This window comes from Perca flavescens, chromosome 6 (assembly GCF_004354835.1).
Source record: "Perca flavescens isolate YP-PL-M2 chromosome 6, PFLA_1.0, whole genome shotgun sequence".
NCBI lineage: Eukaryota > Metazoa > Chordata > Actinopteri > Perciformes > Percidae > Perca > Perca flavescens.
The window spans coordinates 11,665,758-11,681,763 of record NC_041336.1 but is presented as its reverse complement, the minus strand read 5'-3'; the positions used below and the strand labels follow the sequence as shown (position 1 = coordinate 11,681,763).

At 41.3% G+C, this 16,006-nt stretch overlaps 1 protein-coding gene and 1 long non-coding RNA gene across 2 annotated transcripts in view; one reads left to right on the top strand and one right to left on the bottom strand.

The window, feature by feature from the left end:
- sv2a (synaptic vesicle glycoprotein 2A) overlaps window positions 1-16,006 on the bottom strand; it is a 46,995-nt gene that overhangs the window by 13,546 nt on the left and 17,443 nt on the right. The window contains exons 2-3 of the mRNA XM_028581585.1: window positions 10,244-11,044; window positions 258-438 (exon numbers count right to left, since the gene is read on the bottom strand). Of these exons, the coding sequence (XP_028437386.1) occupies window positions 258-438; window positions 10,244-10,856 (794 nt within the window). The 5' untranslated portion in view covers window positions 10,857-11,044. The remainder of the gene's footprint in view (window positions 1-257; window positions 439-10,243; window positions 11,045-16,006) is intronic.
- Window positions 2,092-3,776, top strand: LOC114557883 (uncharacterized). Its single transcript, XR_003692858.1, has 3 exons — window positions 2,092-2,183; window positions 2,306-2,431; window positions 3,243-3,776. It is a non-coding gene; the product is annotated as an uncharacterized LOC114557883 (long non-coding RNA).

Sequence of the window (16,006 nt, the reverse complement as noted above, 5' to 3'; positions counted from 1 at the left end):
GAACATGAATGTGTATGCCAAATTTTGAATTGTCAAGACATTCCACTCTAAAAAACTAGATGAAAATTCAGGGGATCATTAAATTAAGTTTCTGAGGGTGGACTTCCTTTAACAGCAATATGAGCTCTATACTTCTATCTGTCCTCTGACACGTGGCATTGCTCTGCTTGTCAAGTAAATTAATGTGCCACAGTAGTCGTGACTATCTCATTTCCAGCTCTGGCTGCTGTGCCTGTGTGACTCATCTGTCTTCTTACCCCACACCAGAGGCTAGGCGGCAGAAGAGGAAGGAGACGTATCCCTGGACGAAGGATGAGAAGAAGGCAAACACGCTGTTGATGGAGAGGGAGATGAGGAGGGTCTGCCGTCGACCAATCCGATCAGCCAGGCCGCCCCACACAAAGGCCCCGACCATCATCCCCAGGTACACGATCAGACCTGGAGAGAGGAAGAGGGAAACAAAGATATGGAAGAAAGAGGGAAGAGTTGGTGGGTAAGACAGATGAGACAGTAATGGCAGGGGCATGCAATGGGACAAGATAATGAGGAATTGAAGAAACAAAGGGCATGATAATGAGTTATTATTCATCAGTAAACTCATTGATATTACTTCCAGCCCTCACATCAACTCTCACTAGATATCCATTGTCCAGTAAATTAGCACATTTGGCAGCCTTAATTGACTACCTAAGTATTCTGCAAGAGCATGAAACAGAGGGAGAGAAGTGCACCATAATCATCTGAACCATATACTACCACAGCAGAGGAGCAAGGGGTCAAGATCATAATAATACAAATACCAACCTTTTTTGTATAGCACTTTTTAAAACAAAATTACACAAGAAAAATCACATGGCAGAACATAAACATCATAATAGGTTAGGATAAAGACAAGAAACAGTTCACCCTGTGCTCACTAGCACGTAGCTCCAACAATGACTATTTTTAACTTTTCTGTTTGCGTACAGATTCAACAAGTACAACACATAATACATGTTAAGTAGTGAACTTTAGAGTTGCCGATTTTTTAGCTTTGGAAAGAGCTAGGCTAGCGGTGTCCTGCTGTTTCCACTCTTTATGATAGCCTAAGCTAATTGCATGCTGGCTGTAACTTCATGATTCACGTACCAACATGAGAGTGGTATCAACCTTCTCATCCAACTCTTGGCAAAAAAGTGAATAGGTGTATATCCCAAAATGTCAAACTATTCCTTTAACATAACAATAATTTTAACATAACAGTCATTTTTCTTAACAGTTAGAAAATAATCAAAGATAACTCCTAACACCTTACAAGTACTGCTTTATACTATTTTCTTGCACCAAAAACATCCTAATGCCTCCACTATCATCTACTTGAGACAGTATAGATTGCTTATCATGGAAAAAGCTGTTAAGGAAATCACCACCAGGGAGCAGACAGGCTGATAACAAAAACAAACAGCACCATTGGCAACCCAGTCTTATGATTTGAGGTGCTAACATTACTCACACCCCATGTGCTTATCGAAGCCAGCCTCTCTGTCTCCCTGTCTGTCTGTCTAGCTTTCTGAAACATTTGCAATCGCGGCCTTATTGACATCCTGCCAGCAGTCTCCACGCTCCCTGAGCAGTGCAGTGAAACAAGTTATTGGTGAGATCTCTCGAGCGAATAAAAAAGAAAAGGGGCGGTGTTTAGTGCCTGGCCTTGACATATGCGTCATTCTCAGTTTTCTGTATGTAAAAAGCTTGGAATATACGCTATATTATTTGCATTACATGGACAAATTAAATCCAGGCGTCAATTTTGTTGATTTTTTAGATTAATTTATCTGACATCTTGGTTTAGGCTTTTTTCTGATGGCAATGTTTTTTTTAATTCTCGCTTTCTACAATATCTGCAAGACTGCCCCAAAACGATATATGATTCCATTCAAGTGACAAAGCCTTCTAGCAGCCGTAATAATTCTGACAAGGGCAAAAGGGCACGATGGAGTTTTAAGCCCCCAACGTCGACTTCAAGGCAGCGCTGCAACTGTCGACTTCAAAGGCAACTAACCCTAACCTTAACCCTAACCATTGCTTAATCCCGGCAAAAGGAGGATGTCCAGTGACGTTATAATAGAGTGACAAAGTTCCCTTAGTGAGGAGGTTGGGGCGGATGGATGGGACATAAAAAACGTTGGACTTTCACACGGAAGACAGTCAGTGTTGTTTTTTTAAAGCATGACCAAGTACTTTCCCTAACCTTAACCTTTTTATTGTAACCATGATGAAGATATCCTAACCTTAAAGTACTTTCTCACACTTAATTTCCTCTCCACAGAAAGAACACACAACTTCCTGCATTGGCACTGGATGTAAAGTGTGCAGAATCGTTGAATAAGGAAGTAATTCCTCGGATACTGGGCTTGATGAAGACCATGTGGTATAGTCAGAAGCTCCTGAAAAAGTGAGTAAGTGGACCTTGATTTGAAATTGTTTTGTCAACTGCTGTTGACTCAAGACAAGAACGAACTTTCAGTTTAATCTGTAAGCGTTATTGTGGTGTTTAGAAGCTAATCGTTACTTTGTTTTATGGTAGGATTACCATTAAGAATTGCACTTAACTATCTTCACTTCACTTTCAAAACTAAACTATTGTTTTAACTGTTGTTTTAAGACAGCTTATTTGGTTGTAATGATCAACTTGCTCTACACTGCTATTTCCCTTAAGGACCAACAATCAAGGAGAAAAGCAGTAATAATTAGGGCACTACTTGTTCCTCCACCCAACGGGAATCACAGCACAAAAGCTGATAGTGTTTGCTGCAAATAAATGACACAGAATCGGCCCTGGCTTCATATTGCTCAATGGGGTAAATGAACCAGACAGACAAGCCATCATGGGTTGTTCATTCAAGCAAGAAAACAGAAGAAGACGCCTACATGGGCATTAAACTGATCTGTTGGATCCCTCTGTCCCTGATCTGTCTGCATATTTCTGTGTCAACAATGCAGTGCTGAATTGAGGAAGAAGGGGACTTTAATTCCCTTGTTTGATTGATTGTAGGGGATTCGTTGTGTGCATATGTCTTTCTATGATCCCAGGTGTGTATGTGTGTGTATCGTAGAAAGTGAGTGTGTAGTGTACTCCTGTGAGTTTCTGTCAATGATCCCATGTTCTCATGTACGATAAGTGTGTACTTTGTGTACTCTGTGTACTGTGCGTGTGTGTGTGTGTGTGTGTGTGTGTGTGTGTGTGTGTTTTTTTACCCTGGCAGGAAAGAGACGGCTGTGAGCCACTTCTCCTGACAATACAGCTCATAGTGGCAATGTCGCAATGCAGCAGCACCGAGGTGGACGAGCAGACAGACAGAAAGACAGCCACAGTGAACCAGGATGGGCCGAAAAGGGAGTATATCTTCTCACATCTGATGTCTGGGGCTACTGTGCTGACCGGCCATCCTGTTCAGCACTCATTGTAACTGAATCACTATCTCGCCCTCTCTATCTCCCTCTGTCATCACATTCAGCAGACTCAGGTCTGTCTATCTGTGTGGCTTGTTAGAAGCTGCATTTGGCCCGAGAGTAAAATTTTTCTGGGAGGTAAAATAATTGATTGGGAAGTGTGGCATAAAATGACATACACTTTGGGGTGCATACTTGTTGCTCACTGGATTTTGGTGTTTAGAGAAGAAGAGAAGCTACCCGGAGAAGAGCCATTCACACCCCTCTTTTATGAAATTATTCTCATGGGTATGATTAGGGGGGGCTTATCAAGCAGAAAAGCAACTAATGTGTGGAGTCCGCTTCCTACCGCCAGTACTGTAATAAATTACCTTCTTGTAAGACAACGGACTGACCAGAGACTGATTTTTAATTCATCAGGAGACAAACTTAAGTGCAAAGCTTGACCGCAAGCCAAATCTTGCTGTCATCAATATGCAAAGGGCAAATCAGTTTGTGACCGCAGTTTGGCCACTAAACAACAGCAATCAGGACAACAGCGAGATTAAGTAATAAAGCCTGAGATTGTGAGTTTATATTTTAATTGCAGAAGTTTGACAGAATGTTACAAAGCTTATCTCAAAAGAAAAAGGCACAAGAATAGTACCTGTGTGTGTATGAGTCACTTTAAAATTGATGACACATTGAAAATTTGGCACCAAATTTGCTTCGGAGTTGAGGAGCTCCATAAACTGGCTTGATTTCAGCTAGCTCTGTGGGGGTAGCTAGATATCTCGCCGGCTGGTCGTGCTCAAAGACCCCGCTGTGAGCTGACGAGCTCTCCTGGTCTCGGAGACAAGAGATGTTCACATGTACATGAGGGTTTATTATGTATTATTAAAATAAAAAGGAACAACTTCAGGCTCCATTTCGGTGCTGTAGTTAACGTTTTGATCACTTATCAGGTGCAGCTGTCAAGGTTGCTAGGCGACCATTTAGACGCAAACAGGAAATGCTCTACAGACCAGACGGTCTCATTTCGGTCTCGGTTCGGCCTTCGTACGTTCCAAAGGATGCGGCCGAGGTAGACTTTGAAGGCTGCAGTCCCTGAATTGGGACACGGCTCATATTTAGACCTAATGATCCACCATAAAAGCTACAAAGCAGTTTCTGAGAGTCTTAGAAACTTACTTATTTGTACCAATTAAGCCTGAACTAAAAGGTAAAGTCACTTAAGGTGGCTATAATCGGTATTTTTATATCAACAATGGATTACATTGTTTTGGTTCACTCTCAACCTCAGCAAGCAACTGTTTCCATCAAGAAAAACACTTTTTAAAAACACTCAGCACCAGAAACATTTGCTCGTGAACATTGTGGTCTACTTAGCAGCTAAACCGCAACATATTTCCCTCAAGAGCTAGTAAAGACAAAGCTAAAAGGAGGGTAAATGTTAGACTTAAATTTGCCAGGTAGCCAGAAACACGACTCTAAATAAACACAAATGTTGTTCCGTAACTGCTGGATGTGTAAAACAGCAACTGTTTGCTTGCAGCCAAGCTGCAGTACAACCCTTTGTACTACAAAATATTGAGCTGCTATTTTCTGTGTGTACAGTAATCCTGCATTTCTCTGTATTCAGTGTCTTGAAAACAGCAACAAGGAGATTCAAAGGCCATAACGAGGTTTGAAGGTGACACATGATTCTGCCAACAAGGATTTTTGCATTTTTAAACATCCAGCAGCAGTAAGCTGCCAACCATTGATTCATGTTATATTTATTTGACAATTTAACACATTATATTATGCATTTTGTTATTGGTAGACAGTTTTTTTTTCCCTGAGGGTTTCATCGCTCTTCAGTATCTACATTTTCATATTTATTTAATATGACTTCCAATGGATTGGTACAGCTAACGGTAAGGTGTAGGGGATGTGCAATATCACAAACTACTATTGCTTTCTCTTTCATTCTTTAACAATTCATATGATATATACATTACTATAAAATACTGTAAAATCTTTTCAGACAGAGCTGAAACAAACAGAGGTAATAAAAAAAGAGAGTTGAGGTAGACGAGGAGTGAAAGAACGAGAGAGACAAGAAGCAGGAATCTTCAGCAGACAGCTGAGCACCTCATCTCTCTGGAGAGGAAGGGGGGAGGGAGAATGGAAAGTGAGGAAGAGAGAGAGAGCAAAAAAAGGGCAGGGGGGAGGGGAGTAAGGTGGCCAGTCTGCCCTGTGACAGGCTTCCCAAAGGTTCCAGGCTAGTGTGTGCTTGTGCGTGTGTGTGAGGGAGGGGGCAGGGCAGGGGGGCACTATTAATAGACAGTTTTCCCTCTCTGCCGGAGCACACGGGGCTTTTTGAATGAGCCGGGGGCTGAGGCTCTTCAGCATCAGAGAATAATGCAGTCTCTCATTAGTTGACTTGGCCAGTGAGCCATCACACATCCTCACTGCTAACCACTGGAAGCTAAAAAAAAAAAATTATTGTTTTACAGCAGCGGCCTCACCCTGTGACAGTGAGTGCTGTGCTGTGAATGCAGGTTGTCATGCCAAACACACCTTCAAAGCGTGAAAATAACTTGTGAAATAAACTGATATAGCTCTATATGGCATATGGATGGAAATGAAATCCTCAATCACATTTAATGTGCTACTCTCTCTTTAATGTCTGTGCTCATTGAGGTAGCTCTTGTTCATGTGGTATTTAAATGCATCTATTAAAGGGGTGCTTATTTGTTGCATGCAGTGTAGCTAATCTAGGTATGTTGTATTCTATTAACAGGCTTTACTATTTTTGGTTACACTGGATAAGAGTCAATCACCTAAAATATAAATGAAATGGAAAAAATTTTTTTTTGTAAAAATCCCAATCAAATATTCTGGGGAATTTAAAACATAATCCAGAGCTCTATGTTTGACATTCTATCAAAACATTATTTCTGACAGCAGGGAAATATATTAAAACCATCTATCACCTGATAACTTGCATGTTCATTTTCAGATGTTAGCTAAATACTGATATCCAAGCTTAATTCATTTCTGGCACACATTTCCATCAAAAATAATGTGTAGAAAAATGTTTTAGAGTCCACTGCCAGCATCTCCTACAGGTGCCAACAAATCAAACAGACACAGGTACATGTAGTCCTTCTCTCCCATCTTCTCTTCATCATCTATCTCCCTTCGTCCTTGATCTTAGCTCTTAATTATAGGTTTATTAAAAGGAAAAGGAGACATTATGAAACACAAAGGTTTATAGGTTTATTTTAGCCTCAGGATTAAGTGTGCAATAGCTTGGTCAAAGAAATAGCTAATTTTGCCAATTCACAGAGCAAAGATTATAGCTGCAAACTCCTGAAGAAGACGCAGACCTCTCAAGTTGCCTCTCTGTCAGCTCTACAACATTTATGCTGGATTGTCTATTTTACGACTTGTCTTGAGTTGTGCTTTATGTGGTTGACGTTGGACAGTGATGGCAATGAGGATAGGGAAATCATCCTGCAACCTGCCTCTCCTGTCGGTTAGCCAGCTGGCCGGTCAAGTTTTCAAATGTAAACATCAGAGTAAACACAGGGGAAAAGGTGAGGTTAACAGCTACAACCTATGGTTACGATCCCGACTATGTGGACCATCTCTGCGGCCATCTCCATCTCTACATCAGAGGGGGCACCGAGGCAAGAGTGGAGGAATTGAACACAGACTGCAGGGCATCCTGCTGGCCAGTGTGCAGGCGTCGGACGGGGAGCTTGGTGCCTGTGTCGGTTTTCAGCAGAATGTCGGGAGCTGTGGTGTCCTATTGCCAAGAGTTGGCTGGATCCTGGAGTGTGGGTGCCATTCAACCGAGTGACTCTTTTCCTGTGTTCTGATCGGACAGTCTCATATATATTATACACCAGGTATTTTTCTCTTTGTTAACAAAATTGTCGCAGCAGACAGAGAACAATGAAGCCTTAACAGTGTAACAATAATATTCTTGGCATTAAAAGTATTATCCAGAGCTGCTGCATCATGTAACAAACCCCACTTTCTTCTTCCCATTACGGCAAACCAACAACGCTGCAGATTCAGCCTCCGCAGCTTCACAACAAGGACAAATCAATGACAACCACTCTTTGCTTCTCTGCTGCCTGTGAAAGTGTCTCCTCTAGCTCATTCTGCAAAAACGCTGCACCACACGGGCATCGCTGCTGACATTTTAAAGCCGTACTCCGGTTTTTCTGCTCTAAAGTTCCTTACTTCATTTGAAATGTCTGTGCTGCTGGAAATGTGCAATGAATATGGGATCTGTGATATGTACTTAGGACAAATCTAACAAAGTCAAAAAGCTATAGAGAGAATTACTTTTTTTGGATGGAGTTTTTTTTTGTCAGCAAGCAGTGATATGTTTGCCTCTGAATCCTTCTCTCTGGGTACATCTGAACGCCTTCTGCAGTAAGGGAGTTAATATTCTTCAGGCGATTACTCCTCACACATGTGCAGGCGCTTTCTGTCACACACAATACAGTACGGACGCACACACACAATACATGATTCCACCACAGTGCGTCATGTTAAAGTGGCTGCATGACGGCAGAGGAAGCTCTATTTGGACTGTGTGGAGAAGAAAAGGGATGGGGGTTGGGGGAGAGGACACTAGAAATCATGGGATGCAGAGAGGCATGAGCAAAGGAGACTAGCATGAGTCAGGCATGTTGCATAACAAGGAGAGGGGAGGGAATCAGGGCCGGTCGTGTCTCCCTACTGGCTCCCCCCTGGCATGACACAAAGCCAACCAGAGAGAAGGGAGGGAGGAAGTATATTTGGTCAAAAGTAATGTACAAAGTACAAATTTGAGGTTAGTTATACTTGATTATTTCTATTTTATAAGACTTACTTATGCGGTTACTCCACTACAGAGAATAATATTGTAATTTTTACTACACAGTTTTATCTGGTGGCTGCAGTAACATCTAACATACAAAATCAAAAAAAATCTTTTTTTCTTTGCTTCCTTAATTTTTTCCTTCCTGAATGGACTTTTACTGGAGCATTTTTCCACAGTGCTATTATTGCTGCTGCTTTTCCTTGAAGTACTTTTATTTTGTTACCACTGCAACACACACACACACACACACACACACACACACACACACACACACACACACACACACACACACACACACACACCTTGTGATGTGCATGGACCACTGGGAAAATCACACAACAAAGTAACCAATTAAAGGCATGGATGCATGCCAAATGTAGTTGTATGTGCAGACAGGAAAACTGGAGTAAAGGCAGAAAGTATGCCCACATTAACATGGCACATAACCCACAAACCCTCACTGAGCAGCAGCAGACACTTGTACTACGTAGAGCTACTAGAGCTGAAAAATAACCTACTGTACTTCCTCAGCAAACTCTTCTTTATCGAGGTGTTTAACAATATTCTTCCCGTCAGAACTAGTGCCAAATCCATGATGTCCATTTTCCAACAGCACAGACACTCAATACACAGGCATCCCATCTGCAGGGAAACAATGTTCATCGACGTGGCAGCAGTACAGTTGAACAGTTAAAATCCTATGAGTGCACTGTTAATTATGTCATTAGATCTCATCTGACACATGAAATTTAAATAACGCAACTGAACATTTTGAGTACACGTCGACATATTGTAAAGTTGATGTCACTTATAGTTGGATTCATTCAGCTCAACAGAACTTTTATCCTCTTCAATCTGTTTAGTTGATAATATCGATAATGTTGATTGAGCAGCATTTTTGGTTCAGCTAAACTAAATTTAGCAATATTTTGAACTCAAATATCATACCTAAATCCAGTGGTATTTACAGATGAAGTTACGGCTTGTATTAGCCTCCTGTTCGTTCTAGATGTGAGTAAATTATATTTACAAAATTTTCCAAAATCCTTTTTTTCAACAACCTACCAAAGAATGGGTGTGAGCTTTACATGTTTTAACATGTCGCATTTATTTTTCATGTTTTACATCAATAATGCTTGCCACTACCAAGCTGGAGAGGAATATCTCACTGTGATGTCCAATGGAATAAAACAAACAACTCAACAATCTCTTTCTGGGTAAGAAAGATATTTCTTCTTGCACATACTGACAGGTTTAATAAAATGCATACTTTATATGGAAGTTCTTTAGGTAAACTAAACAGTATGTTAGAATTTTTGTCCCCAGGAGGCCTCTGGCCCTTGTTCACGTTGTCCTTGCTGGATCGCCAATGACAGATGGTGGGGAAGGTTTGGATTCTAATTGGACATTAGCCCGGAAGATAGGAGACGATTACGAGGTCTTTGTGTTTCTGTATGCTGTGAAGTGGGCAAAGCGACAGACATGCAGCATAAACTATGAGGAGGCAAACAGGAGGAAGACAAATAGAGTACATTATTCCAATCACCTTCACAACCTGACACATATAACACACACACTGTCCAGTTTAAAACAGCTGAACTAAAGCAGAGAACTCAGAGGCTGAGCGTTCCATTAAAATTCCACTGCTGTTCAGAGGCTGCACGGGCAGTTGAATCTTAAATAGCTGTAGTTCCTCTGCCAACAAGGCTGTAGAAAAGCAATTACTGGGGGATAAACTGCAAAGGTAACTGCTAAGATAAGACAGAGATAAAATTTGAAGCAGTGGTACAAACTTCCAAAAGGAGGCACTGAGACGAAAAATAAACCGAGAAAGTGCACAGAGATGAAAGAAAACAATTGCTCAGTGTACAGAAATACAAGAACATGTTGCATTGCAAAGTTATCACGTGTGTTAGCCCTATGTATTTTTAAATGTTTTTATAGAAACATTTCTGGAAATCTTACCCAGCATGCCCTTGTTGGGCTCAGATAGACACATGTCCTTCTCTGCGCTGGGCAGCACGAAGCCGACCACAAAGATCTCCACGCCATCCGCCATCAAAGCCAGCCCCAGGACAAAGTAGAGCGTCCACTGGAACTTCCCGTGGCCACACTCCTGCAGGATGGTCTCGTACTGCTCGGCCAGCTCCTCCTGGTCTTTCCTCCTCTCGCTCTCGTAGGCTGACAGATCCCTGAACTGCTGCCCCTGGGCCGCTGTCACCCCATCTATGCTGCCAGCCTTGCCCGAGTCAGCCCTGGGGATGCCCTGGTACTCCCCTTCGTAGATCTCATCATCCTCGTCATGTCCTTCAGTGGAGTCGCTGTGGCCTTCATCGTCATTGGCCCGGCTATCATTGCGGTAATATCCGCCGTCGTTGCTGCTCGGCACGCCGCCGTAGTCTTCATCATCATCTTCCTCCTCAAAGCGTTTATAGGAGCGCTTGGTATACTCGTCGGCCATTTTGTCCACGCCGCGCCCCATTTTCTTGCCGACCTGTTTCTTGGCCACTTTGGCAATGTCTTTGGCGCCGCGGACGAAGTCTGAGCGCCCGTCTCTGTAGCGCCCGTCGTCGTCCATCTTGGATGTGGAGGTGGTGGTCGGTTGCTGCTAGGAATGGGAGCTATCACAAGCGGCCCAAACACATGAGTGTGCAATGGGGATTTCTGTTAGCTGATGAATTCAGCACCGTGGACAGCTCCCTGCTCCACTGCACTGAGCTGCTGCTGTTGTTGGACTTTGGCCAGCGTGCGCTCGGTTACCAAATCCTGTGGAAAAGCAAAGAAAAGGGTTTGTGTTAACATGATTGATCACACTGGCAGTGTAGCGCATGTGAGGGAGCAACATCCATTATAAGACCATTTTTAAACAATCTAAAATCAGAGCCAATTTATACTGAAGGACCATTGGCATTCACATCGTGCTGCCATTTGCAGGACAGGACACATTATCTGGCTCAGCACTAACGGCTGAAAGAAAAAGGATACGACAGCTTTAAGGTGCTGACATCTGAGTCTTGGAGCTCACTGATCTATATTGACTGAACAGCAGTTAATTCATCGCTTTCTCCTTAGCACAGCTCAGCGTGGCATTTACATAGTGGTACAACCCAGAGCCAAGGTAATGGATCCATGCTGTGACACAGACATCTGTGAGTAACAAGCAGGGCTGCAATGTGGTGCAGTATTAGGTCAATGTGTATATAGATGGTATTACTACTGTTAGGGTCAGATTGAAGTACCCACTAAAGTAAATCATGATTACAATCTGTGGACTCACACTAATGTTAAAACCACACATTTATTGTTAGGAAGGTAGAGCATAAAATCTATATCTTAACACCTTTCATTTCATCTTCCTTCCTTCTACTTATCCATCCTGTGTCATGCTCCCCTCCTCCTACTCTTCACACACCTTCTTCCATCACTACTTTTAATTTCCTGTCTCCATTATCATAGTCCTCATGAAGCTGAGAAGAGAAAATAAAAATAAAGAAAAGAGCAACGAAGAGAGCCATTATGAATCTATCAGCAGGCCACCCTGCTCTTTTCCATGACACTTATGTCACTGTGATGCTGCCCTTGTTTGTCTAACTGGTGTCGACATGCTGCGCCAAAGAAAAGGCTGCAATCACTACAAATGGGCACATCATTAGCACACAAAATCTATACATGAATAAACTAGGGATCACAGCAGCTGCGACACCATATCCGGCCAAGGGCATAAAGTGGGGGGGCCCCTTTCCTACTTCCTACCACCCTACTTCTGGCACCCTTGCTTGGACCACACCCATTTTCAAACTTGATTCTTAACTACACACATGTAAAGTTACTGCAGCTAAAATTCAGTGCAGACGTAGGCCTACTACACATACTTTTTCTTTAACGGTATCAATCTTCTCATCTAACGCTACACAAAAGCAAATATAGCATATTTCCCAAAATGTTAAACTATTCCTTTAAAATGTTTTGTTTTAATTAAATGCATTATGTAAATCACTTTGAATGTGAGTGTTGTATTATCCAGATAACTTGACTTGTCTTAACTAAAAGCAATACAAAATATATGTTTACACTAAGTATTTACAATATCTCAGTGTGTGTATAATGTTGTTTAAAACGAAGGAGGAAACTTTGAGACAAACCTGGTCGGTTCACAGCTACACAGTTTAGTGACAAATCAAATACAGTAAAGTGATGAAGTGAAACCCAGATCATCCTCCATCCTGTTACACAGAAAAACACCTGCCCAGATGTGTTCACCTACAACACAATGTTTTGTACTGAACATGTGCATAAGTGATACTGCAGTTTAAACAGACCGTGTTTTATCGGTGTAGTAGAGCTATAGAGTAATCAACTGTGTGTGGCGCGTGGAGGATACAGAACGGCCAAAAACTTTGGCACACGCTTGCCCACACACGTGTGCACAGCTGTTGTGTTCAATGATGCTTGTTTACATGTACACCTAATGAAGCAGGAGGAGTTCAATGACCATCTACTGTGTTTTGTTAGAGTCGGTTTAACACTGAATATCAAGGGGGGGAAATCTAGCTTTCTTTTAGCATTTGGAGGCATTTAATGACCATGGCCATTACAAATATTTGGAGGGGGATTGCCATTTTTCATATATTGGGAGGTACGTGACTCCATGTTCCAGAGACGGCACTTCTTTTTTTAGAAACACATTTTCATACAAAACACATTTGTTGTACTTAAAAAAAGCTTTGATGTTGTTTAAACACAAGCAGCCATACAAGAACCTTGCCTTAATACAATGCAGTATAAAATCAACCAAATTATGATTCGAATTAAAAACTATCTAATTATCTAAGATGAGAGACATTAGACGTTTACAGTCTGCAACAATAACACATCTTCAGCATGTATGTGCTCATGAGACCAAGCTGAGATGATGTGCCCCCAGAGAGCTGGTCTTTGGGAATCCACTGCAGATGTCCCCAGTCTCTTTAAAGAGAGCAACAGCAGTAGCTCAGTGTGGGGGGGGGGGGGGGGAATGTTCAGCCTGAGGGAGCCGCCAGCACACAATCACATGACCAAAAACACTGACTCGATGTACAGCAGCATAGTGCCGTGTCAAAGGGAACAGCACCGTGAAAACCTATCCCCAAAAGTGCTGCATTTATTTAAATAAAACAAACAAACAAAAAGCTTCATGTCCTGTCATATACCCATTTATACTGAAAGTACAAAATGAAAAATATTTTTTATTTTGCAATACTAAACTATTTTGCCTTTTTGCAAGACATCATTATTTAATGGTTGCTTCACATAGTAACAGTTTATGAAAGAAACCCAGAACTACTTACAATATATACAATATCAAAACGCAGACAATACCAACAGGTGACAGACATCACTTTCCTACTCTCCCTCAGTCTACTGCCCGCAGTAATAACAAGGGTGCTGAAGGTGTTGCAGGAGCAATGCAGGTTAACATATCCTCCATGTTTGTTCTGGTCCAACCCTGCCAACGGTTTAACAACTACCACAACACTCTCTCATAAACCGCCCCAACATCCTTTTTCAGCAGTTGGAAACACATTAAATCAGATCTTACCTTACCTTTAGTGTGAAATATATGGCTCATATCTATGTACAGATGCTAAAATTGTGAGGAATGACAGCTGCTACAGAGAACAAACAGCAATTGAAAGTGGCAGACTTAACATCGTAATTAGTAATTAGTAATATTTAAACCAATGGGTTCTTGAATTCTTACAGAGGCAGACAAAAGCAGCTTTTCATTTCTAGCCGTCACTTTTAGCTGTAGCTATCTATTGTTAGCTTATTAACTTTAACTCTGTGTGGGATCTGTCTCCAATTGTCTCCGTTTTAAAATAAAAACCCTGTAAAAAGTCTTAAATAGGAGTGCCTGGTTAGCTCACCTGGTAGAGCAGATAGATAGATAGATAGATAGATAGATAGATAGATAGATAGATAGATAGATAGATAGATAGATAGATAGATAGATAGATATCATATAACTATAATGCATTAGACAAAACCACTTTATCATACTGTATGTTCAAGTGAAATCTTGGCATTTACAAACATCATGGTATCAATATGCCCCCAGTGCTCTGTATTTATTCATTTATCTGACTGCATTGAGTGCAGTGTAATGGTCAATAAATCAGTGAGCCATGTAATTAATATCAGGTTTGAATGAGTTAAATTACACCGGATAAGTGCCAATAAACTACAAACTAATCTTGGTTCCTGTTCATTAAAATGTTTTTAGCTTATGCGTATGACTATTTGTGCACAATAATTATAGCAAGAAAACGACAGCAGATGTATCCAGAAAAGAGGAGGAAGGGTAGCAGGCAAGAGGGAGGGAGTCTTTGAAAGCTTTCTGTGTAGCCTCAGGGGTGCCGAACAGACAGTCTACTGCCAAGCCAACATCACACAACCCAAAGGTCTGCTGGGAAGACTGGGTTTCTAAAAACACGCTCAGTGAAAGCCAGCTGAAACTGAAACCCAACAAGGAGGGGGGAAGTTTGTTTGTGGTTCTCTTACTGTAGATGTCCCATATGTTTGTTAGGATTTGGACAGAATAATATAATACAGAGATTACCGAATCCAAAACTGGGTTATGATGACAGCTTTGGCAATATGCAACCATAGACTGTATATAAAACTAGTATGCAACTAGATGCAATGATTCATGTTAAAGAGTAATTCATCTAATATAGTTGCACTGATGTGATAATGAATTAAAGATAAACAAGAATATTCAAAATTACACATTAAAAATTGCAGCACGTTTAAATGGGATATTCGGGTGCCATTCGGGTTCCCTCCAGACATACTCAAGGATCTAAGAAACAATGTGTCTACTAGCTACATACTAACATGCTTACAATAACAATGCTAAGCAGGTATAATGTTTACCATGTTAGGAATCTTAGATTAGCATGCTAGCATGCTAACATTAAGCTATTAACACTAAACAAACTATAGCTGAGGCTGATGGGAATTCATGCGTTTTGCAAGTATTTGGCCATTCACCAAAACATTAGACCACATGACAAGTTAAGGGATCACCAAAGTTATTACAATTCATCCCAATCCAGTAGTTGTTGAGAGGTCTCAATCAAAACCACAAAGGTCAACCTTATGGTGGCGCAAGTGGAAAAGTGGAAGGATCACCACAGTGAGTTGGCTTCATCCTCTGGTGAATATGAACGTTTACACAAAATGTAAAAGCAATTCAAATATTTAAGATATTTCAGTCTGGACCAAATGATATCTGGAGCTCTACTCTTGTAATCTTAAAATCAATCAGTACACCAGTACATTGCACACCACCAATGTTGGATTGATGTTTATATTTCTTCAGACAGGCAGGAGGTTTTACAGGTTGCTGAACTACACCAGTGACAAACATTTGGAGGCCCAAAAACAGAATCACTTCGGCCTGAACTACAGGAACATGCAGCCAAGGTGAAATCAATTCCTTGTTTATATCAGTGACTAGAGCCTCAGCCTCAGCCTTTGGGTCAGGTCTCGCTCAATTTCTCACTTAATAGATCTGTTAACTGCTAAGTTTTTATTTCTTTCCATTTCCAGCCTGACAAACGTCCCTTAGGCCACAGGATTTGGACTGATGTGGACAGAAATGTTGGTTTCAGGTAAAGATCTACTGTATACTCTTACAATCATTTAGTAATCTATCTTTCCCTTTATCTATATCTGCTTATCCTT